The sequence below is a fragment of the Pituophis catenifer genome, unplaced genomic scaffold, assembly GCF_029215685.1.
Source record: "Pituophis catenifer annectens isolate HBS135680 unplaced genomic scaffold, rPitCat1.0.hap2 SCAF_6, whole genome shotgun sequence".
Classification (NCBI taxonomy): domain Eukaryota; kingdom Metazoa; phylum Chordata; class Lepidosauria; order Squamata; family Colubridae; genus Pituophis; species Pituophis catenifer.
In genome coordinates, this window is record NW_027256886.1 from 47,487,410 (window position 1) to 47,512,575 (window position 25,166).

General features: G+C 35.3%; 1 protein-coding gene across 1 annotated transcript in view; it reads right to left on the reverse strand.

The window, feature by feature from the left end:
* Positions 1 to 25,166, reverse strand: part of LOC139318790 (VPS10 domain-containing receptor SorCS1-like) — a 403,261-nt gene that overhangs the window by 77,090 nt on the left and 301,005 nt on the right. Inside the window, exons 6-9 of the mRNA XM_070946400.1 lie at positions 22,847 to 22,911; positions 16,710 to 16,828; positions 12,812 to 12,901; positions 3,485 to 3,664 (exon numbers count right to left, since the gene is read on the reverse strand). Coding sequence (XP_070802501.1) covers positions 3,485 to 3,664; positions 12,812 to 12,901; positions 16,710 to 16,828; positions 22,847 to 22,911 — 454 coding nt within the window. The remainder of the gene's footprint in view (positions 1 to 3,484; positions 3,665 to 12,811; positions 12,902 to 16,709; positions 16,829 to 22,846; positions 22,912 to 25,166) is intronic.

The window sequence follows — 25,166 nt, forward strand, 5'->3', positions numbered from 1 at the left end:
AGAACTGTAACTTTTAGCAAATAAAGTTAAATGTGCCTCAGAAAGTATTGTCAATAACAATGCTAATTGAGTAGACAAAATACAAGCAGAACTGCTTAAAATCTTGCAAGCTGATGTTCTTAAAATACTGTTTGCAGTTTGTAGGCAAATATGAAAAACACAGCAGTAGCTGCAAGACTGAAAAAGGTCAATCTATATTCCAATCTAAAAAAAAATAGTAGTGGTAAAGACTAATCCAACCACCAAATACTTGCCCAAAGTTCTCATCCTTGTAAAATAATGCTCAAAATGTTGCAACCCGGACTTCAGCAGCATATGGAATAAGAACTATCAAAGCTGCAACCTGGTTTCAGAAGCAGAGGCATCCAGGATTACATTTCAACTACCTTATGGATAATGGAAAAGCCAAGAGAGTTTTTGCCTTAAGGCAAATATTAAGTTTTCTGACTGCATGAACAAATTGTGAACAGCCTTTAAAAATTTCGGTGTGCTGAACTACCTGAATTGCAAATTGAAGAAACTCTATGTTGATCAAGAAGTAACAGTTAGAATGGAATGGAATATAGGAGAGCTAACTGGCTCAAAGAGGAAATAGGGATGTGGTGGACAGAATTAAATACTGTCACATATTCTATTTAATTTTATTTCAGAACATATCATAAAAATGTTGAAGTAAAAGACATATGATATGTAAAAAATACAACAACCTGAGATATTCTGATGATATCCTTAAGTGGGGAAGATTTAAATAATCTCGTGTTGAAGCTAAAGGAAAAAACTATAAAACCACAAATAGGTGAAGAAACAGTAAAAGTAATAACAAACATTCTTCCCTTGGTTCCAAAATCTGGAGAGATAGTGACTGAACATGAATTAAGGAAACTTGTGACAAATCTAAGTAAAATAATAACATTGCCAAGAAAGAGACAGATTATTAATGGAAGGGTATTCTTGGTCATCAAATGGCTCTAAAATTTGCATCATTTAAACAATTGAATGAAGAAAATCAGTACCTCTGAATTATTATGCTGGATAAAATTGTTGTGAGTACCTTGATTAGTAAGACAAACATGCCATTCAATAACAGATTTAAAAAAACAGGCCAGGAAAGCACTGATAGTGAAGTATTTTGTATACATAAAGAGGAAGCTATATTAAGACTTTGGAGAAAGTCTTGCATCTTTGCAAAAAATGATGGTACCCTGCTTTCCCAAAATAAGACATCCCCTGATAATAAGCCCAATCAGGCTTTTGAGTGCATGGCAATAAGGCCAACTGCTTATTTCAGGGTTCCCAAAAATATAAGACAGGGTCTTATTTTTGGGGAAACACGATAATAAAAAAAAAAGAGTTCTACAGGACCTCTGAAGCCTAGATACCAATACTGATGATATGGTATGATATCATGATATCATGAGCATGAAAATAACTCATTTACCAAAAGACAGTTCTGGAGTACGATTGTACATCACATCACAAAGAATTGGAAGTGACTAAATGATTGAGCAATAATTATGATTAAACATTATGACTGAAGAACAGGTTCATGAGTATCTTCAATACAGCCCATACATATTTTAGTGCAAAAAATAAAATCACTCCAATGTTATACTGTATATAAAAATGTATTTTTGTTTTTTGTTTTTTAAAAAAACTTTCCTTGTTAATAGACTTTCCTGGCATAGACTACCTCAAAATGTTTTAAATTCTTCACATATGACTGATATCTAAAGTGAGTATATGGAAGGCAGAGTCATGTACAATGGCACTACTTCCTACATCTTTGCAAATCCAAGAATATTTTTCCTTAAGATCTTCTGGATAAGAACAAGAACTTGAGTGAGGGCAAGGGGAGAGTACAAGGAACACAAACGTGTAGAGAGCAATGCCAGTATACCCAGCCCCATCTGTAACAAACATCTTACACACTTGTCTGGTATGTCTCCAAATAGCTCTTTCAAGTATGTGTATGATTAAAAAGCAGTTTCCCTACCCAAATGTGCCTCTTCGTGAAAATGACAGAATGAATTGAATGGAATGACTTGTTATAAATCATAATATTCATTCAAATATTCAACAGAAAGTCAAAGAGAACAAAATGTAAAGAATAAAATAAATAAACTCACTCATATAGGCTTTTATAACTCTTAAACATATATTTATTTCCTATCTCTCCCTACTTTATCAACTGATTTTTTTTCTCCTCTCACCTGTTCTTTCTCTTCATTTATTCTTAAACACTCATCATTCATAGCAATCCTAGCAATTGGCCAGAGCAATCAGAGTGAAGGAAATGGTTTCTGCCAAGTTCAATGTCAGCCAATATTCCTTCTATGTAGGCAATCAACAGATGCGACATGACTAGTCTGATCACATCAATTTCAATCCAGACTGCTATGAATGTCAGCTTAATAAAACAGAGGCTTTCTTTCGATCTTTCCTTTTCTTCTCCCTCCCTCTCCCTCTGAGCTATAGGACATCTTTACATAATGCAGCAAAACCACTCCTTAATCTGATGGTAATAGAAGACAACAGCTTTTCAACAACTTGCCAAAGCGCACGGGGGAATAATATATTGTTGTGAAAGAAATTTTCTTCACTGTAGTCAAGAAATGCCCTGCTTATTCACCCACACTCGTCTGCTTTTAAACACTGACCTTTAAGGCTTTCTCCAGGTTTACTGAGAGTGCTTACTATTTATAGATGCTCAAAATAGGATATTAAGACAATCAGTCCACCAAAATCTCTTTAATGTTCACAAAAGTATGGAAGAGAGAGATGGACCCTATCCTCTCAAATACTACGTAGGTTGGTGGGGAAAATACAATTATAGTCTTTATTGTGTATTTAAATGAACCCAGGTATGGCTTTTCTTCGAAAAAATTATGGGTGATTTTTACAGTATCTGAACTATGAAACATGGTCCCTGCTCAGTTAGATCCATTCCAGATGCAGATGTGAGAAGAGAATCCATGTACTTAAGTAACAAGGCAGGTGGTAACTCCATATGCTTGGGTGTATATGCCTATGAATGTGCACATACATTTCTGACCCACCCACCACCACAACAGAAGTATTGCCCACTTCTGTTTTAGGTGAAGAAATTTCATAAGTGTGTAGAAATCACTTCATGCAAATCTACATATTTAAGAACTGCCTATATTCGGCAGTTAAACGCAACTGATCAGAATTTGCTTTTGCCCTGTCTTAGAGGTGAAGGTAGAGGTGAGTGCTGATGAAACCAAGTTATCTATAGATGTATAAATCAACATCAGTACTACAATTGTGCACTCATATCCAATATTGATATATAATGCTGATTGCAAAGATGACTGTAACTCTGGGGAAATATTATTTTTGTATATTCCTTCCTCACGTAGAGATTACATTACACATCCAATTAAATTTCCAGTTACAGATCAAGGGCACTTCAACCTTAGCTAATGATTTTCATGAGATGAAAATATGCACTGTTTTCACATACCTCATACAGGTCTATCATCACATTGCCTTCTAGGTCTCGACTACTTTTGACATTTTCTAAAGCCAGGGTAAAGTAAATCCCCTGGGTATCAGAGATGTAAAGGTTATAGGTATCATTCTGGTTCCATTCCTGAACTGCAGCAAACACTTGATTCTCATCAGTGCTGATAACATGCATGTCCTGAGGGAGAAAGCACAGAAAGACATTATGGTTGGCATTTCATTTGTCAGTATTCCAAGGACAAGGCAGGGTAATCCTCTAGAAGCCAAACTCACAATCATTATGGAATCTAATCTGAAATCCAAACCAATTTACTTGCATGCACACATCCAGATTTTACAGATTCTTTGTTCTGCTAATATATGCAGAGTTATAATGAAATGAAATCACATTAAGTGAGCATTTATATTAGTCATTGTATTGTACAGCAGTAATGAAAATGAGTGTATTTGTTACACAAAATGTCAAATTTTACAGTTAAGACTCTTGTTGCATTATGGATGGGGATTTTCAAAAAAATTTCCATTCTATTGTATTTAAAGTTGAGACTAAATTACGGCCTTCATAAACTTGATGTTGCTTTACACCACAGCTGTGGAATTTAATTGTAGTGCATTTCATTTAATTTCTTATACTACTGTAATTCATAACCATTTTTTTAAAATAAGTTCCTAAGAACTTCAGAGTGTGGCATTACCTTGCTATCATTCAAAATATAAGTTTATATGTTCTCCATTTTTAAGTAGTCCATGTCTCCTTTTTACACATGTGCATGTGTATACCTATCTATTTTTTAATTTCAACAACCGTGTGTTTGACAGGCAGTACTGTGTATCTCTGTGCTGTGATTGAATATTTGAAGTAAAGGTTACCAAGCCTATATGATCAGTAGTCTATGGCAAAGACAAAGAGAATAGGCCTTGTCATAAGATGAGCCAGAACCATCAGGCATAGATCATGTTACTCAAGACTCTGAATGCAATCAAAGAACCAAAAAAACCTCAGAGTGACAGTCCTGCATTCATGTTGCTGGGAGACTGGGGATGAATTGCCTGAAACAGAAAGAGCAGATGGAAGTCTGCTAAGCCTTAATGAGCACAGGCAATGTACGTCCTGCACTTGGTTGACTTTGTGCGCAGAAGCTAACTCGGGCTGAACCTAATTTGTAACCAGATGGAATCCAGCAGAATGGAAACTCACTTGCTTCATGGTGTTTCTTCCCAAGTGCTTGTTAGGTCCTGGGGGTTGCGGGTGGGGAGCTTACTGACAGGTGCTGGTAAAGAGGAGATTAAATTTACTTGCAAGATTCTGATTCCATGGTTAATCCATGGGATCAAAGAGCTGCTAGATAAGCAGTTACCTTTCTTCTTCTCGTGCCACTTTTCAATATCTGCTATCCTGGGAATATTTGTCAGAGCTGATACTAAAAGTGGGGAAAGATATCTCTTTCTTCTTGAAATCTCATAATCCCATGGAGCACCTTTGGGTGATTAAAGGCAGTACAGAGGGACAGTCTTGTTTGAAAGAATCAGAATCTCCTATTGCCAAATGCAGAATGGGCCTGGAAATTAGTGACTGGGAAGGGAGATATGTCCTCAGCAACCTAAAATAGTTAATGAGATCTGACCAATTGCAAGGTCCTGACCACATCACTGACTATATCAGGAGGCACTTTAAATTTTTTACAGAGGCATGATTGTGAGTGTTTTAATAAACTGCATCACTGTTTGGTTTGGTGGTAGCAGTGCCTTAGATAGAAAGTCCATACTGTTCTGTTCCCCAACCCCATGCACACACACCAATAGACATTCAGGAGTTAGAGACCAAACCAGCTGGCAAAATCCTTTTCCTTATGATAATGGAACTTGGCAACAACCTAGTGGCTGCCTGCCAAGAATTTATTATTTACAAAGAGGAGAGATAACTTCTCCCCACTTCTGATACATCAAAGGAAAGCAGCTCAATAATTACAATCAAGTCCAGAGATAATCCAGTCTTAAAGCAAAAGTCCGGCAATGCAGAATGGCATGGAAGCTTTCAGCTTTGTTCGCCACAAGGTTTGACTGGCCACCACGCTCCCTTTTATATCCTGTGGGGTGTGGTCCAGTGACTCAGCCTAACCTCGGGCACGCCCTTTCTTCTGTTGTGCGCGCTTATCTCTGCAACACTGGCGTGGGTCCAGCCAAGACTCATTACCCTCATCATTGTCCATCTGTGGCTGCGTGGACGTGCTTGGCCCTGGCCCTATCTCTTGCCCTTCGGCGGACACTGAAGGCATTGCCAGAGAGGAGGGTTCTGGAGAGGGAGGCCTTGCCAACTCCTCTCCTTCACTCTCAGAGTCCTCACCTGACTATGACACAGGCTCCGGTAATGGAGCCACAACACATACAAAGAGTGGTAAGAACAGCCGAGAAGATTATAGGAAGCTTGCTTCCCGTTATTCAGGATTACTGCTTCTAGCTCAAAGCATTGTTAAAGACCCCCACACCCACTTTATGGTCTGTTTCTGTTACTCCTCTCTGGGAGGAGGTTCCAAAGTATTTCTAGCAGGACTACCTGATTCTGTAACAGCTCTGTTCCCTATGCCATCCATCTGGTAAACTCACAACATTCGTTTTTCTCACCATGTACATTTATACATTTGAACTAGACTGTGTTGTTTCTCTGAGTCATATAATATGTGTGGGTATATGCATATTTATTTATTTATTTATTTATTTATTTATTTATTTATTTATTTATTTATATTTTTATCATATTTATATAGTATATATTGGAGATGATGCCTCTTTGAGAGCTGTATGCAATGAAATTTCATTTTAATGTATGCTGATTAATGTACATTTAAAGTGACAATAAAGTTATTCTACTAAGGCCAAGTTCTAAATTGTTAGCAAAACAACAACAGCAAAAGATGAAAGACATCTATTGACAAAACAACTAACGATATATTCAAACTGCCTCTGCGGTGGGCTGGGGAAAAGACAAAGAATATCACAAGGATCTGTCCTTTAAATACAGTTAACGGGACATCTTTGTGTAGTGGTTAGCAGGATGTGAGGTTGAGCTCCTATAATCCGAATTGGATTAAACGGTATTATAATTGGTTCCAACTCTGTTAAGATCTTATATTCTCAATTTGAAGATAGTGAAAAAGCAAGGAGAAAACAGTGTCACCGTTGCAGAGTTTGGTGGTTCTACTGTACAGATAACTAAGTTCTTTCTCTCACTTTTGGCATATTCAAGCAGTCTTGAGAAGCAGTACTTAGTATTCCTGGTGGCTGTGCATGTACATTGTTTATCTGCCACTCTTTCCACCATTCTTCTTCTTTTTTTTCAGTCTATATTTTACTAGGCTAAAGAATTGTCAGCAAACTTGACATGGACAACAACTGCTACTCAAGCGCACTACATAATAACACCCTTGTTCTTTCTGTCAGATTCAGCAATTTGTCTGTTGTTTCTGCTGGGCAAATCATGCCATGAAACATGTTTCCCACTGACATAGAGGAGTTAAGTAGAAGAGAAGGCTGGGAGAGGGAGATAAAAGGCAAAAAAGAAAGGAAGAAGAAGCAGGTTCAAGTCTAATTGGTGTATCCCCCAGCCTCCATCCTGACAACAACCATGATGGCTTTGTTTTAAGTCTGCCTGGAAAAATGTGGCATCGCTGGCCCTGAAAATATCCCACCCTCAACACTGAAGGACAGTTCACATTAACATGCAGCACATTTATCTGACCTTTGTACTTTCCTACAGAGAAACAAAGCACAATATTATGTGCATCATTTGAATTGGGTATATGAAAAGAACTAAAGTCTAGTGCTTTCTGAATCACCATGAAATTGCAAATTCCCCTTTGCTCAGAGGAATGTAAACTTTTTGAAAATCTAGGATACAATTAATTTAGCTGTTGAAACTGTTGGTTATTTTTGAGAGTTTATTCTTCAGAGAAAAAATTCTCCTTTTTCACTTTTCTTCCCTAGGATACTAGTTTCTGTTGTCCTGATAATTTGATTAAAATGAACGAAAAACACTGATTCTTTCCATAAATACAGAAAATATACCTTGTTCTCTCTGTCTCCCTCCCTCTGTCTCCCTCCCTCCCTCTCCATATTAATCTACTTCCTTATCCTTTACTGTCACTAAATTACTATATAAAACTAATTTGGAATGTTATTGTCTAAGCAGTCTAACATCATTTTTTTTCAAAAAAAGGTCAATTAAAACATAGTATTTTGTTGATGTTATCAAAAGACAAACATCTTGATGTACAGGCTATCAGACAGTCATTATTTATTTTTACTTGCAGAAATTAGTTATGTTTCCGTGGAAAATGGCTGCTTCACAAAACATACTTAATCTGCTTATGAAATTTGCAGTATGGCTTGCACTGAATCATGGGCTAATCAATAAGCCATGGAAAAATAAAACCAAGCCATGACTGATTGTATAAGCAAAGCCTGGGGATTATTAGTCTTTCTGATTAAATGTATCAACCCAAATAGACTTGGGAAAAAAGGTGGCTGGCAATGTTGCAATAAATAAATTTGTTACAGAAGTTTACTTAATTAGCAATAGATATTTAGTGGTAGAAGGATGCTTCTAAACTAGGTTAGTTGATAGGAGTAAATTTGACATAGTCCCAAATATTGTGATAATAACCAATATTTGTTTTCTTAGTGCAATTTTCAAACTAAATACAGTGAATCAGAATCCAAATATTTATAAAAAGTTTTATCTCAGAAACTTAAAACATCCAGTGTTAGTAATTAAACATTTTGCATCTATCAAACATATTCAATAGAAAATATATGTCAGATAGCGTTAGCTGATGTATTAATATAAATTATAACTACTTTTGTCAGCAAATGGTGGCAAAAATTACACACAAATGAGTATTTAATCCCTGAGATGTTCTTCAGCTCTGTTAGAATTATTTCCCTTTAATTCTTTCTTTGAATCTTTCTGTTGAATTATGTCTGTACAACTTTATTATTTGTACAGTAGCAAGACCTGAACTAAATGTATCCAGATGCTAGATTTCTTGATGTTTTTTATGGTTTGAGAGTGATAGGCATGCCTAAATGCCCATGTACCTGATACCAAATAGACCTCTTTTTATGCTTATCATTCTTAATCCAAATGTGCATGGACTAAATGAATGATAATACCCAACATCCATTGACAGGAGCTATTATACATGATAATCTTGATAAGGTTTGCAAGTCGGCATTTTCAAATGCTGCTGCCTGATGCCTAGAATAATTATTTCATTATGGCCACATGAAAGGCATCATATTTTACTATTTCCTTTTACTTAAACCAGTGGAAACATCAAGGCAAGGAATCCAGTGATAAAGTTACTTTGTCTCAGTACTAAAATTCTATACTAAAATCCCATAAGCTGCTATGGTGCTAAGAACCCTTTACAGCATTGATTTTATTTGGAAAAAGTAATTGAGCTGAAAGAGATTAAAGACTGTCTACCCATAAAAGGCCGTGCTTGTTTCATTTCCTTTTGACTGTGTTGTGCTTTGTTCATTTTTAATAAAGGCAGCCACCTGCTTTGATAATAGCATCCTAAACACGCTTTTCTCACTGTATCTCTGCGCATACAGATTTAGCTGCTTATCCTTTGAAGTTGTGTGAGCTTGTAATGAAGCACCTTGTTGCCTTAAATATTACCCTGCAGGTGGATTTAACATCATCTGCTCCTTGAACAAGGTGACAGAGAGGGACTCTTGAGGCTCATTAGGGAAAGCAGTATCCTACTTCAGAAAAAGTTGGTTGAGAAATATTTAATTCAAATTACTTCTATAATGAATTATATTAGCTAATAAATGCTCATCCACAAAGAGGGAAAAAAGATATTTTAAGTTATTATGGACCAGCATAAGGAGGCATAAAATTATTCCACCTTGTCTATGTCACATGGGGAATGTTTTGCTCTTCCTTTTGGTACCTTTTACTTTCTTTATTCTTTGCAAATTTAAATTCCAGATACTCTAAGCAACAGCCTTTTCAAGAAGATCAACATTTTTAAACCCTCCCCAGCAAATCGACACAACCCAGTTAGGTAAAGTAACATGCATCACATTAAAAAGCTCAAAATTATTTATCTTTGTATTAAGAAAAAGGGTTCATGAAGAATTTGCAAGCAAGAACATGTCTAACATTTCCTTTCATCAGTAAACTCATTATTTTAGAATATAACTATTGTCATTTGAGAGAAAGAGATCTACAGAAGAAAATACATGATTTTGTTTTCTGGCCACCTTGGCTCATCATATAAATCATTTAATTTTAATTAAATATAATCCCAAAGAGCTATTTTTCACATCCATCTGAAACCAGTAGGTTACACGGTGCATGGGAAGACCACATCCCCATCCTCTATCCTGCTTTCCTATAGCCATGCACCCAATCAGCTGACAGCAAACTTATTACCAGCAGTGGCCTGTGAAGAAAAACCATGGGAGCAATTACGATAAGTGCAAGCAAGGTAGGGCTGGTTAGGTGGTACCAATGATGTGTGAACCCTCTTCCTATCTGGAGGGAGGAAGAGGGATCACCCATCATTAATACCATCTAACCAGCCCTACCTTGCTTGCACTCATCCAAGTTGCTTCCTTGATTTTTCCCTCTCTGAAAGGAGGGGACCCTTTGGGCACACCAGAATGGGGAGCAAGCATTCAGTATTCCATATAGTCCACCACTCCCTTTATTCCACTCCTCCTATCAAAGTGTCCAAGGAGTAAAAGGAGGAGTCAGCAGAAACGGCTTCACTGGGGATCTACTGAGGCTCATAGGAGAAGGGAAATGGCACAAGTTTATATTATATGTGGAAAGAATGACCCCATGGGTTATGAGTTGTACAATATTATATTAAAAACAAAATAACCTACTGCTAGATAAGACATTCCATGATGTCTCTATTATTCTAGAAAGTGCCACTTAGAGAACCAAAACTAGTGACTTGTGTAGCATACTCTGTAGATACTGTAGCCTTGCAGATTATTGTCTTTCTTGGAATAGTAGTGCAGGGAGACTACTTTTAAATAGAGATGTAAAAGATGTATGCCATAAATTGGTATGAGAATGAACTTTTGAAAGACTTGAAAATGATCTCTGCCATTCGATTACTGTATATATTATGGAATGGAAACCCATAGAATTCATCTTTCAGGAGTTTTAAATTTGCACAAAAATTTGTTTGTTGAAATGTGTTCATTATATTCATAGAAATTACTTACAGAAAAGTATGTTTTGGTGTGTTTGTGTTATTAAATAGAAAATATATATCTATTAAATACCTTGCCTTTTCTCTGAACAAAAATTGGCTTATATATGATTATTTTTTATTTTATTCTAACAGCAGTCCGGTGAGATTGATTGGCTGAATGTGAGTGACTGTCTGAAAATAATCTGCTAAAAATGGATCTGATATGGAACTTTTCTGATCATATCACAATATGTTAAGAATACTACACTAGATAAATATGAGTGATAGCTCATTTAAGATAGAGTGATAGACAGTTTGGTCTAGCGGAGACAGCCAGTTAGCTAGAAAGCCTTCTTGGTGACTTTGGGCCAGTCATTCTCTGTCAGCTCAAAATGTTAGGCTCAGATGGTAATTCTTGTTACAGACAATGGATAAACACTCAATTGCTCCCAAAAAAAGGAGACCATGTGTGCACATGCACGCACACACACACACACACACACACACGTAGGTATTTAAATATAATATATTTCTTCAGAGAATGTTGACCAGATACCAGAACCATGGTCTTAAAACAACATGGAAATAAAATCCCCTAAATTAGAGAAAATTGCAAATGACAAACTGATGAATGGTTGCTATTGTTGAAACACTTATTAACAAAATCCAATAAAATTGGGACTACTGGATTATGATTTTACAAATTGGGATTATGGCATTGTGGTCTAGGATTATGATTTTGCTGAGATTATGGTTTTACTAATATACACAAAAAAGGCCTAGTTTTAAAGCAATTCATATGTTTTTAATGGCAAGGCAACTCAAGAAGCCGAAAACTGACCAAAAAAAAAAAAAGTATCCTCACATTGTAATTAGGTATTACGGGTTTCAACTCGATAATTCAATCACTTACTGAATTTTTCACAGAAAACTGAAATGGCAGATAGATGGTAATTAAGCAGTTTGGAAAAATTAACTCTCACTATAAATAGTCTTATTCAAAATAGTCTGCATAAGCTCCACTGTGGCATTTCCAAATGGCCTTTAGTACATTCATTACAATATTTGGCTACAAAAGGCTTTGATGACTTTTTAAACATCTCTTACAAATAAAAACTTGTCTCGATGATGTGATTCAAGAAAATAAATCCTCCCATGTCATTTGACCTACTAAGAATTCAGCCTATTCCAGAATCCAGAATTAAAGGTGATTAATTTCTGAAACCTCACAGTTCAAATATTCTTAAATGTTTATAATCATAACTTTTAAAATCCAATTAAGAAGGGGGGAAAAGGATCTAGTGGCAGGATGAAAGTTTAAAAATCTATATTCCTAATGGTTGAAGTCAAGAACATTGATCTCATTATGACTGGACATTTAATTTCCTGTAATATGGACCTAAGTCACAGCACGTCAAAAAATCCAGACCTTGAATCTGACAAGCAATTTCATAAACTATGTTCTCAGATCATGTTACAATGCATCAAAACATTTTGTATTGGGAACAAAAGTCCTTAACAATCATTTTTTCTGTCCTTCAGGTTTTTGAAAAAGAAAAGCTTTGAGATTTTTTTCCTTTTATATAAAAAGCAACATAGATTTTTTTAATTTTTAAATGAAATAAGCTTCCCCTTGATTGATATATCTTACTAAGATTCTTTAAAAGGCTATGTAATACATGTTCTTTTGGGCGGCATTGCTAATTTTCTATTTTTAAAAAATTAGAGGCATACAAAAGCATACTTTCTAAAGAAAAAAGTCTCATTTAATTCCTTTAACACAATAAAATATGGAAGCTAGCAGCACATCGGAAGGCCAAACTTTTTAATAGAAAACCTCAAAATGTCATTATTGATGAAAATGAAATACTAATTAGTAATTTCCACCAACTGAAAAAAATCAATCTGCATTTTGAACTGATGCCCTTGAACAGCTGCAATATTGATCTTAGAGAGTATTTTGCTTGCTGCTTCAACATGTTCTTGAAAAATAAAGGGATACATGCACTAATTAAAACAATTCTGAACAAACTGGCCACAAGCTGAAATTTCTCTGGTCTGTCATCTAACATTATTTAGGAATATTGGAACCATGATAACCTTACCTTTGGCAAAGCATATTTAGGAAGTTTCATCTGTGCAAAAGTATTTCTGCGGTAAGACACGTAGTAATGTGGCCGACCTCCAGATGTCAGCTGCAACATATAACATTATTTTTTCTTATTATTTTAATCGAGGTGTTATATTATCACTGTTTTCTCCCTTTTTTTTAAAGGCATGTAGAAAATAACAGGTGCGTTATAAAGGGAAATGCAGTTATGTTACAATGGTTCCAAAATGGCAATGAAGATACAGCAGGAGATGAAATAGCCCTCGTTCAGATATGGAAAAAGACAGCATTAATAAGTATAATCTATGCAGATTGCAAAGGGAGACAAAAAGAGCAAGGGAAATCTACAAATGCAGGTTCCAGAAGCAGTATTCAGCCTCTTCAATTGCAGAGGCAAAAATTGCAATACTGTACTCAAGTCAATAATGTTGTATTGTTATATGTTACATGTTATATTTCCAATTTGGACAATGAGAAAAGCTTTTCTGCTCTAATTGGCTTTGGAAAAAAACTTTTTCTCCCAAGCCAAGCCAACGGCCCTAAGATTTTGATGAGTTCTAGAAGGTACACCAAAGTCCTCCATATAGAGTATTCAATTTGTGTAATATTTACATATGCTACAGCCAACCACTTCTTCCAGCAAGCCACAGAAATGAAATAATCTTCAGGCAATAACCCACGAGAGTCCCCTGCTCTTTCCAAAATCCTGGAGACCAAAACAAAAATCAATCTTTTTCTAGTCACACTGAGTGACAAAACAAAAACAAATATCTGTAACAATTCATTAACAAACAGGGGAGATAACAATCTTACAGAACATGAAATACAATTCTAGAAGTTTGTTTCATTTGTATTAGCTTCCTTAAATAAAGCATATTATCTTTTTAAAAATATGTATGTTAAAATACGTTAAGAATGTAATTAAGAGCTAAGTTAATGCACAATTCTGCTCTAAAAATATTTTCTCTAAATTCCTGGAGTAGCAAGATACACATGCAGAAATAGCACAAGCTTGAAAAGGTTTAGCACTTCTGGTCAAATTCCACATTTCAGTGCATCTTTAAGTGAACAGAGGCTGACTTAGCCCCTATGCCAGACAACTATAAACAACATCTTGAATAGGTATGTATTATTTTTGTGCTGTTGCTTACAAGCTTAAAATAAGAAAACAATGAAAGTGCAGAAGTTCTCTTCCATGTCTGTCTCCTTCCTTCCTTCCTTTCTTCCTTCCTTCCTTCCTTCCTTCCTTCCTTCCTTCCTTCCTTCCTTCCTTCCTTCCTTCCAGTCAATGTTGACTGGTGACTATCTGGACATGTCCCTGCAAGATTTTGGAAGTGGTTGCCATTGCTTCTTCCTAGAGCTGAAAGGAGCTGGCCCGGGGTCACCCAGCTGGTTTTGTGCCTAAGGAAATATTAGAGCTCATGGTCTCCTGATTCCTAACCTATTGGCTTAACCACTGCATCAAACTGGCTCTTTCAGCGTCTTATAGTTCAGAAATATTCTATACCTCCTTGCAAATATTGCATGTTTGAGATTTTCCTGACTTCAGATATACTGAAACTGGGAGGCTCTGAAGGGCATACCAAAATCTAGGTTTTTGTTACCTATAGCTGATTTTGCTGTCTTACTGAAATGTCCAACCATTTCAATTTCTTCACTGACTGGGACATTAGCTCTGGATATGAAAACACATAGTTGAATTCATTCTTCCTTTCATATATATTATTTCCTATGTTACTACTATCACACAATTTCAAATAATAATGCAACCATTATGCTTAATGGTTCCAACATATTTTCACCTTTTTCCCACAATTTATCTATGTGTTTATAGCCGAATATGTCAATTTTTGTTTGAACAGTCCAAAGCACTTTCTTCCAAAAACATTTCAGGCTTATTAGCATGTTTTTGTTTGCATATTTTAGATGATAATTTTGGATCGAGGAGAAAAGTCTTCTGAGAATCCTGCCATATTGATTATTGTTGCATAAATAACACTTTATTGTGAATCTATTCCAGTGTGAGTTAGCTTTTTCAACAGATCATTTGTAGTGACCTGTACATTTTGGTTTACAGTTCTGACAAATTTGGGGACTTGGAGATAAATAGCTAATACAGTATGCGTTCAAATTGGCAGAATTTAACTTTGTACCATGTAGAAGTTATAACAGCTTCTCTTCACTTACGGATTTTCCTTTATACAATTTAATCAGGGTTTAGGTTTTAGAACCTATAGTGATTTATGTCTTCCTTCTTTCTTGCAAAGCAATCAACTGTACTTCTATTCATGTCTCTTTTTCTTTGCTTCCTTAATCTTTCTGGGTTTGTCCAGCTGTGAGGTTCCACATGGCTTCCTCCTGGTAATTGATTTTCTTCCTCAGAATGATTTCTTCAACTGGTGATGTAGAGGATCACCTTGTCTGCTTCACATTACTCATGCCAGTTTCTCCCTGCAGTTCTTTCGTAATCTCATTGGGGATATTTCTCAATCATGCTGCTGGGTGCCAGTATTGCCAACAGAGTATTCATAGCAATTGGGGAAGGACACAAGCAATTGGAGATCAGCACTAGTATACAGCCCCTTCCACCAAGTTGTGAAAGAGCTGTGCAAGCAAAGGAACCACACTGCATGAGACAGATGATTATCACCATTTGATCAGGATGTTTCTACAGGAGAAGAATGAAGAAGCCACATGCAGCTTTCTGCTATAATGAATGATAAGTGGGAACAAATACACAAGTAGGTGACTTAATCTTATCCCTTAAAAAAATACACTATGCATGTTCAAAAGCATGTCTCTTTTACACATGGATAAACAAAAAAATTAGAAGTCAGAACCATGAATATGTAAAACCTGTTATGTGTACACTAAGGCCTGGTCCATTATTAATCATGGATATGTGAAACAATGAATGAAATCACAAATAAAGCATTTCCCCCATATTTTCCATGGTAGGAGAATTTACCACGCTTGTTCTACAAAGAAAATAAATGAGGCAATGTATTGTTCTAATCCTCAGAAGAGTTGATATACATTCTATTTGGAAGGAAATGATATACTCAGAGAACTTAGAGGCTAGAGTGGTACAGCTGACAGCATTTGGTAACACATTCAGGATCTTCTATCTTCAGCCCACTTAAAAACTCCTGGTTATAGACAATCCAGCTTCAAATGTATATGCTGATGCAAGCCAGGAACCTCAGCCTCAAGAAATACTTGAAAGACAGATAATTTATAGCTCATTTCCACTTTATTTCCTCCTTCTTGTTATGATGGGGATAGCAGCAGGAAGATAATGAAACTTAAAACTATTCAGATATATTCTCTGGCTTCCACCTGGAACATAGCTCAGCTGAATATATCTCATTTTCTTCTTTTTTTGCAATAATAGGAGCCCACGCATGACAATCATGCCTGATTAGTCTTCTCTCAAGCATTCCCTTTCTGTATCCTTTCTACATCTCCATTCTATCTCTAAAGAGAGACTCTATCTTGCCCCATTTCAAACTAATAAAAAGGAAAACCTTGATTGGTCTGTTGTAATGGTGATATTGGAGCTCTGCCATGCAAACTTAAAAAGCTGTTGAAATGTGAGAACATTTTTGGAATAGACAATGTGGAGACCTGACTGACAAGAGAGATTATTTCCATACATCTTGAACATATGTCAGACCTTACCCCTCATGACCCTTGTGTTAACAAAATACTTGAACCAAAGGCAGAAGGAAACAATTAGCATCCCAATGGGAATAACAACTTTGGTAATGCCGTGAATTAGCTTGTTTTAGAGCTATTTTGTTGCATCTGTTAGAGAAGGGAGTTTAACTTTGAAAAATAAAAGAAAAAAAATGATTTTCAATCAATAGAAGGGGGAAAAAACTGTTTCAGACCTGAACAAATACATAATCATCTTGGACAATGAGAGAATCGGAATCAATGTATCCAGGAAAAGGCTTGCTTCTTACAGCTTCAGAGCAGTTTTGCATCCTACAGGTGATGTACTGTGCATCTGAAAGCACACAAAGAAACACACATAAATATAACGCAATTTCAGTTCTGAATGTTCATAATCTTTTATGGGAAGTTCTCGACTTATAACCTTTCATTTAGTAACTGTTTAAAGTTACAATAGCAATGAAAAAAGTGACAACCGTTTTCCACACGTATTATTGCAGCATCCCCATGGTCATGTTATCAACCTTCATATGGGCAAGTGATTCATATTTATGATGGTCAGAGTGCCTCGGGTCAAGTAATGCACCTTTCAATGGAGGAGCCATATTCACTTTACAACCATGTTATTAACTTAATAACGGCAATGTTTCACTTAACTGTGGCAGGAAAGGTCGTAAGATGGGACAAAACTCATTTAACAATTGTCTAAGCAACAGATTTTGGGCTTAGTTGTGGTTGTAAGTCAAAGACCACCTGTACTTAAATATTTCATATAGAGATCACTGTCTGCAAAAATTAGTTATGTTATTATAGCCAATAGGAAAGCAAATTGCAATAAATAGGCAAAACTTTTTCTTGCTTTCTTGTGGCTTTTAGAGGATTTTTAGATAAAAAGAGCCCCAATTGAGTTTCTTTACGTGTGCAAGAGAGTAAAACAAATCAAACTGATTTTGTCTGCTTTCTCTAATTTAAAAAATATTTTTTCAGGCTGAAACTATCTTGTTTTCCTGAAAATTAAATCATCGGGACAGGAAAATTCTACTTCAGCAATTTATACTAGGTATTTTGTATCATTTCCTTTTTTCTTGAGCCATCTCTAGAGATTTGGCCAGGGTCAATAGACTAAGCTAAGATCTAAATGGGCCTATAAGGCAGCATGAAGACCTAAATCTATTCTGAATGGGGTTTGTGTTTTTTCTAGTGAATATTGGTTCCTTGAGTCTATGTGAATCTTCATGTGCCTCATTGGAGCAAGAAAGAATCGAAAAAAACAGACCAAGAGTCAGAGAATAAAGCTGCCCAAGATATTAGAAATTGAACTTCATGACCTCTTCAGTATTTTTCCTTTTTTACAGAAATATAGCTCCTAGGACTTGGAATACTTCTAAGTTATATCTAATGTTAACAGAAATATAAATGACTTTCATCTTTTGGACTATAGTAACACATAAATGGACTATTGCAGAACATTTCTGAAGGCTGTGTGTTGACAGCAATGACTACATTTTTGAAAGAAAAAAGAGTTGTCTAAGAAGAAAGTTAAAGGAAATTAGGTTTGAAAACGTTTTTTTCAAGTGAACAATAAACCACTGGTTATGTGAAGAACAAGTCCCTCCACTGCAGTGTTTTCTCTCATTCAAAATGAAAACTCTCCTAAGGACAAGCAGCTTTTTAATTACAAATTTTAGGTTCTTTTGGACATAGAGATAGCTCATAGTAATACTTTCCTAGGGAGTCACTCCTGCCAGAGATTTCCACTGAACATGGCCTAATACAGCTTGATGGAGAAATATTCTTACCCACAATTTATTTCTACATTCTGACAATAACTGAAGACTTTGCTAAATGTTACTATTTTTAATTTGGGGGGAGGATGCTCTCATCATATTGGTAATGAATATTCTGAATATATTCTATGCCCTCTGCAATTATACTCATCTAATATGCCCATGTATTTGTGTTCATAAATATCCTAGTAAGTTCTGATAAAGTTCTTATTCATAAAATACATCAAATGATGACCGCATCATTATATATTATATCATATTATTATAATATTTAATTAGAAATTCAGATGCAAGTAAAGAACTATAACAGCATCACTATAATTTCATATTTATTTTCTGTATATGTGTGTGATTAGAAGCAAGCTGATAATTGCTTTCTTAAGACTTCAGAATATTAAAAGGATTTCACATGAGCAGAACCACAGGACAAGTTCAGAACAATGATATAAATATTGGGAATTTGTTCAGAATCTTATTACAATAACCTTTTTTCCTTAAGTTGAGTTCACTGGGAAGCCATGCAGCAACAATTATTCTTTTGATAGTTAACCCCTGTGGACGCTTCATTTATTCAGTACCACAGGAAGCACCTAATCACTTACACTTAATTCATGCCAATTAATACATTTCATTACTGAGATCTGGAATTAATTTATTTCCTTCTCTAGCCCAGATGTTCTCCCTCCCACCAATAATTGGGATGTTAAGTTCCTCACTGCCAGCATGCACACCTCCAGCAACAGCTGCTACTTTGATTGTTACAGCAACACTGAAAACATACAGCATCCTGATTACAAAAGTAGATATGGATTGTGTCACTGATAACAGTGTAGATCAGGAGTGTCAAACTCACGTCGTCAGGGCATCTTCATATGACATATTGTGACTTTTTTACCCTTCGTTAAACCAGACTTGGGCGTGGCCAGCGCGTGATGTATCCGGCCCGTGGGCCACAAGTTTGACAGCCCTGGTGTAGATGGAATGGCTAAACTGAAAAAAGTTTTGGTTTATTGAAATTCCAAACCTTTTCAATTTCTTAAAATGGACATTAGCATTAGACAGCTGGAATGTAGAAAATTGTAGCAAAGCTTGCAAACATATTCGTTTCAATAAGGCTTCCTATCAATAAGGTGACCAATTGTCCTCCTTTAGGGAGGACAGTCCTTCTTTTGTAAGTTCTGTCCTCTCTTGAAAAGTGTCCTCCTACATGTCTTCTTTTTAGATATTTGAAGACTAATCTGTAAATCTCCACATTCGATTGATGCCGATCCAATCCACTGCATGTGATGTGACATATTTGTATTTGACATGACGATTCGTCAAGGCTTGGTACAGTGCGGCAAGACGTGATTATGAGAAGCATGCACTCCACACAGGAGAATTGTTTTGAGAGAATGTGCCGTGTGCAAGACTGTGCCACGCACAAGTGACTTTACTGCTTACTGAAACATGACATGGCACACACGCACGCAATAGACTCATTCTTGCAATGAATAAAATGTTTCTTTTATTTACGATATTTTTTTTTCAATTTATTTGTGTCCTTCTCATTGTAAAAAAGTTGGTCACCTTACCCTCAACCAATAATACCAGATTAGAACAGGGCAAAATATGACTAGTCATGTTCTATTGAAGGATGCATGAAGAATACAGCCACCCATCACCTGTATTCTTGCCTTTTGATGTTAAAAGAGACCCTGCATTTTTTTACTATTGAGAAATCTCTGGTGGGATGTCAATATTATTTGGATTTTATCATATACATCAGAAAGATACTAGAACAAATGTGATATCCTTTCTTTATCTAAATATAACATATACCATATTATTCCACAGTTTATAGGATGCAGAGTGAATTCATATATCAAAATTATGAATGGTTATCAAAAGATTTCAACAACTGTAATCCATCTTGGTCTGGATATACTAATATCCATTAATGGTTATTTAATGCAACACAGTGCAGTTTTGCTTGTATTTCTTAGAAGAACTGAAATGTATAGATGAAGCTGGTTTCCTGGTTCACTGTCTCACTCACTGGTATTCTACTTTGAAAGGCATGGTCACATCTGTTACCTGCAACTTGTTGCCTTCAACCTCCACATACAAGAAAGGTAAGAGCAAGTTATCTGTGACATCCAATAGAAAATATTGTTAGGAAAAGAATATTGCATCCTGACTACAAAAATAGATATGGCTTGCCTCACTGATAATGTTAGTGTAGATGGAATTGCTAAATTTCATTTATTTGCACATTATTTGGCCAAAACAAAAACTGAATGAAGAAGGGTCACAATGGGATAATTTAGCGTTGGATAGCTGAAGGAGATGTGTAATGGACTTTGAGAAAGAATCTGAGATATTATAGAGAAAAGGAATGTTCATTCAGTACATTCTCTGATATTTAACGATCCCAAAGAAATCTGAAATTCAGATGCTAGTTTGGGTCTTGTGGTCACACTGATCTTTTCAAAAATTTTATTGACTTTAGCCTGGTGATGCTGATAGAGCAACTTCCTCATACTATTATAACACTGATCCATATTAATATGGCTTATTTAGGGCAAATACTTTTCGTATGAATACAAAGAGCAAATTTCAAAATTTAGGCTTTAAATAACCCAAGATGCTATGGATTAGATTTTTTAATAGTTTCATCACCTTATTCATTCTTGTGCCTTCACCATATTCTCACCCTAATTTCATCTGTTTATAAAAATAGAATAGACACTGGAAGGCTGGGGGGAAGGGATTTCAAGATAGTTAGTAATGAAAGGGAAAACCTTCTAGACATCCCTAGCTAAAAATGGTGAAATATAAAAACTGAACTTTATTTCATTTTTCATAATAATTATTCTTTCCGAACAATTCTTCTGGACTTTGCAAAATGTTAATGTTAGATTAAAATTAAATATTACAAATATTACTGCTGAATATTCTTTAACTATAAGATGAATAACATAACTATATACTATGTGTCGACTTTGAAACAAATCAAGCTTGCTGAAATCAGACCAGACAATAACAACAGATCATCCCGTGGGAACCAAGATCATCTCAACAGGTGCTGGCCAGAGACTACAAGGAGTTGCCAGAGAAACGCCGGAACGCATTGTCACAATGACATCTGTGACAATGAGGGAGGAAATTATCTATTCTTTAATTATATTGAAAACGCGGGAAATAGTTAGAGCTGGTTTTGTTTTCATGTGTACCAAAATGATATACTCAATAAAACTGTTCTTTGAGAAAGCTGTTCATCTCAGAGTGCTGAATTAGTTGGGTTCATTAGTCAAAACCTTGACACTATTAATGTACTTTTACCTTGACACTATTAATATTGTACAATATTAATGTACTTTTTTAAAAAATTGACTGATTACTTAGGGAATGAATGGCAGAATGTGCCCTAATAAATTACATTCCATCTTAAAGTACATGTGTGTATGTTGCAGAGCAACAAACTGTATCAAACTGGCAGCCCACGGCCGGATGCATCACATGCAGACCATGCCTACCCTGGCTCTGCAAAGGCAAAAAAATCATGATATGTCACATAACATCATGTGACACGATCAAGTTTGATACACATGTTGTAGAGAAACAAAAAGTACAATTAACAATATTTGAAATTCAAAATTTTAAATCTTTACCCAGCTATACTTGAACAAAGCAAAATAACTTTTCCTGCTAAAGTAACATTCTTAAATATTTTGTCCTTCAGATGTGTTATGATTAGAATTTTCAAAATTCCCATAAATTGGTTACTCCAGCTGAAAATTCCACTGTTTTAATCCAAATATATCCAACACCATCAGTTTAGGAAAGATTGAAATAAAAATTTAGTTATTCTTATCACCAATTATGAAGTTCTAATCTGGAAATTAATTCAATGGAACAATACTGTTTGTGAGAGAAGTGCTTTTAACAAAAGCTTTTCATGAACTAAAGAAAATAGAAATCAGAATAACCACTATCTAAGCAACATACATAGGAAATAAGCAGGAAATCTTCTTGCCATATAGTGTGAATAACAATTAAGCTATTAGGGCAATCATAGGCTACAGATGAAATGGTCAAAGCTGAAGATTTTTGAATGAAAACAAACAATTTATCTGTTTTTAAATTTTTCCTAAATTAAAGGAAGAGTAAATTGAAGATGAGAATAAATCAATATTACCCCCATTCATTCCATTTATTTAAAGTTAAGAGCTAGTTTGTTACATATAAACCAAGAGTCAAAACCTTGAAGATTTTACCTTTTAACAAATCAAATGAAGCCCACTAGAAAATATATTGTTATGAATTATGTATATTTCATTGTATGCTTTTTTGCAGTTTTTCACAAATTGCAAATCTTTCCTATTTCTGTAAATATTGTTTTGCATTTCAAAATGTTATATTGAATTTCTATTTATTTGAAATGTTTATTGCATGACCAGACTGACAATAATCATAAAAGCACCCATTGGATCTCCCTAATGCAATCCTATGTTCAGATGAACGCTGGTAGACTACATAATTATATTCTGATAAAATGATAAAAAGGTAGTCAAAGCACTTACGGCCATCCAGTGTTTTTGCCTCCATGTGGACTACGTCTGGATCTTTGCTGGTACCCATTTTAGACCTGAGAGAAGAAAAACAAACACTGTAATGTTACTAGGAATAAACAAAACATTTACTTAAAAGGAGTTATCTGGAACATCTAATAGGAAATATTTCAGTATCCATTCAATAAGCCAATCAATCAATAAATCAATCAATTCACTAGAGTTATCTTTGAGGGAGATGGGTGGTTCAGAAACGTGAAATATAAATGAATATTTTTTTTTAATATCATTTTTTTAGGACCTCAAGAAACAATGAACCTGCCCAAATTTACCCTGGTGAATTCCAATGGCTAAGCAATTGAATGTCTCTAGACTAATACCATATGAGCTATACCATGTAGCTACTCCTAGGATAGTTTATAACACTCACTATGGTCCCCAATAGTTAAATTATTTCTCAAACTTCAGCTTCTCAGTAATGCATATCTAGTACCTACACAAATCTAGATGGTTTATTTGACCAAAGTTAAAATATATTAGCTATTACATCTAATAAGCTTTAATGGACATTTGCTGACCAAAACTGAACAATGAGGTTTTAAGGATTTGTTTATAGATAAGAGATGGAATATGAGAAGAAGAGATCATTTGCTGTATCTTAAGGGAAGGTGATAATTTATTGAAATTGTTTATGATTGCGATGAAGGGATGAATTCTTTAGAATTCTTTAGAATAGAATAGAATAGAATAGAATAGAATAGAATAGAATAGAATAGAATAGAATAGAATTCTTTATTGGCCAAATGTGATTGGACACACAAGGAATTTGTCTTGATGCATACACTCTCCATGTACCTAAAAAAAAAAGATGCATTCGTCAAAAATCTTAAGGTACAACACTTACAACACTTAATGATAGTCATAGGGAACAAATAAGCAATCAAATCACATTAGGAAACAGTCAATATAAATCTTAAGGATACCAACAACAAGGTTACAGTCATACAATCATAAGTGGGAAGGAATGGGTGATAGGAACGATGAGAAGATTAATAGTAAGGCAGATTTACTAACTAGTTTGACAGAGTGATGGCGTTCAGGAAAAAGCTGTTCTTGTGTCTAGTTGTTCTGGTGTGCAGTGCTCTATAGTGTCATTTTGAGGGTAGGAGTTGAAACAGTTTATGTCCAGGATGTGAGGGGGTCTGTAAATATTTTTACACCTCTTTTTGACTCGTGCAGTATACAGGTTCTCAATGGAAGGCAGGTTGGTAGTAATCATTTTTTCTGCAGTTCTAATTAATATTAATTTCTTAATATATATATATATTTCTTTTTCTTTACTATACTCTTATAGACTTCCTTCCTTCCTTCCTTCCTTCCTTCCTTCCTTCCTTCCTTCCTTCCTTCCTTCTGTGCATTATTTTGTCTTCTTAATTGTAATGTTAAATAAAAGTACTAGTTAAAAATACCTTCTGCTAAAAAATACTTTTTTCTCATAAAATAGCTTCTCCTAATCAAATCCTCATATAATTTGCTACTCACAGTGACTTCTCCTATCTTATAGGGCAGGCTCATAGATTCTGATTCTTAACACTATCTACAGGGTCAGGGAGCAGAGTCTTCTCAGTTGCAGTTTCTGCTTAGAATAGTTTACCTCCTAGATTTGAGTTTTAAGAAAGCAATAATAACTTGGCTTTTTAAAGAAGCTCGGGTCTGGTATATATTGGGAATGCCTAGCATGGATTACCTGGTAATGTACACTGTTCCTTGGTAATGATAATATCTTTCCTATTTTTTATTCTTAATTATATTATTTTGTTAAATTGATTTACTATTTCAATCTTTATGCTGTAAGAATGTGACATGTTGGATCAGAATGGATCAGAATAGCATATAAGACCCAGAAAATAAAATGAATACAAAACACTTAGAATATAATCTTTTTATAGCTGACTGTTATGTAATGAAGCAGCCCTTTCATTTTTTTAAAAAAAATTGATTTATATGCTGCCCTTCTCTGGAGATTCAGGGCGGCTTACAATGTGTTAAGCAATAGCCTTCATACTTTTGTATATTTATACAAAGTCAGCTTATTGCCCCCACAAACTGGGTCCTCAATTTACCTACCTTAGAAAGGATGGAAGGCTGAGTCAACCTTGAGCCTGGTGAGATTCGAACTTAGAGTAATTGCAGACAGCTGGTGTTAATCACAATGCTATCAGTCTGCTGAGCCACCAGGCCCTTGTTTCTCTGCTTGATGCAGTTTAAGATAGCAAACTAAACCATCCTATTTTCTTGTTTTTTTTTTTAACATAGTTCATAGTCTTTATAC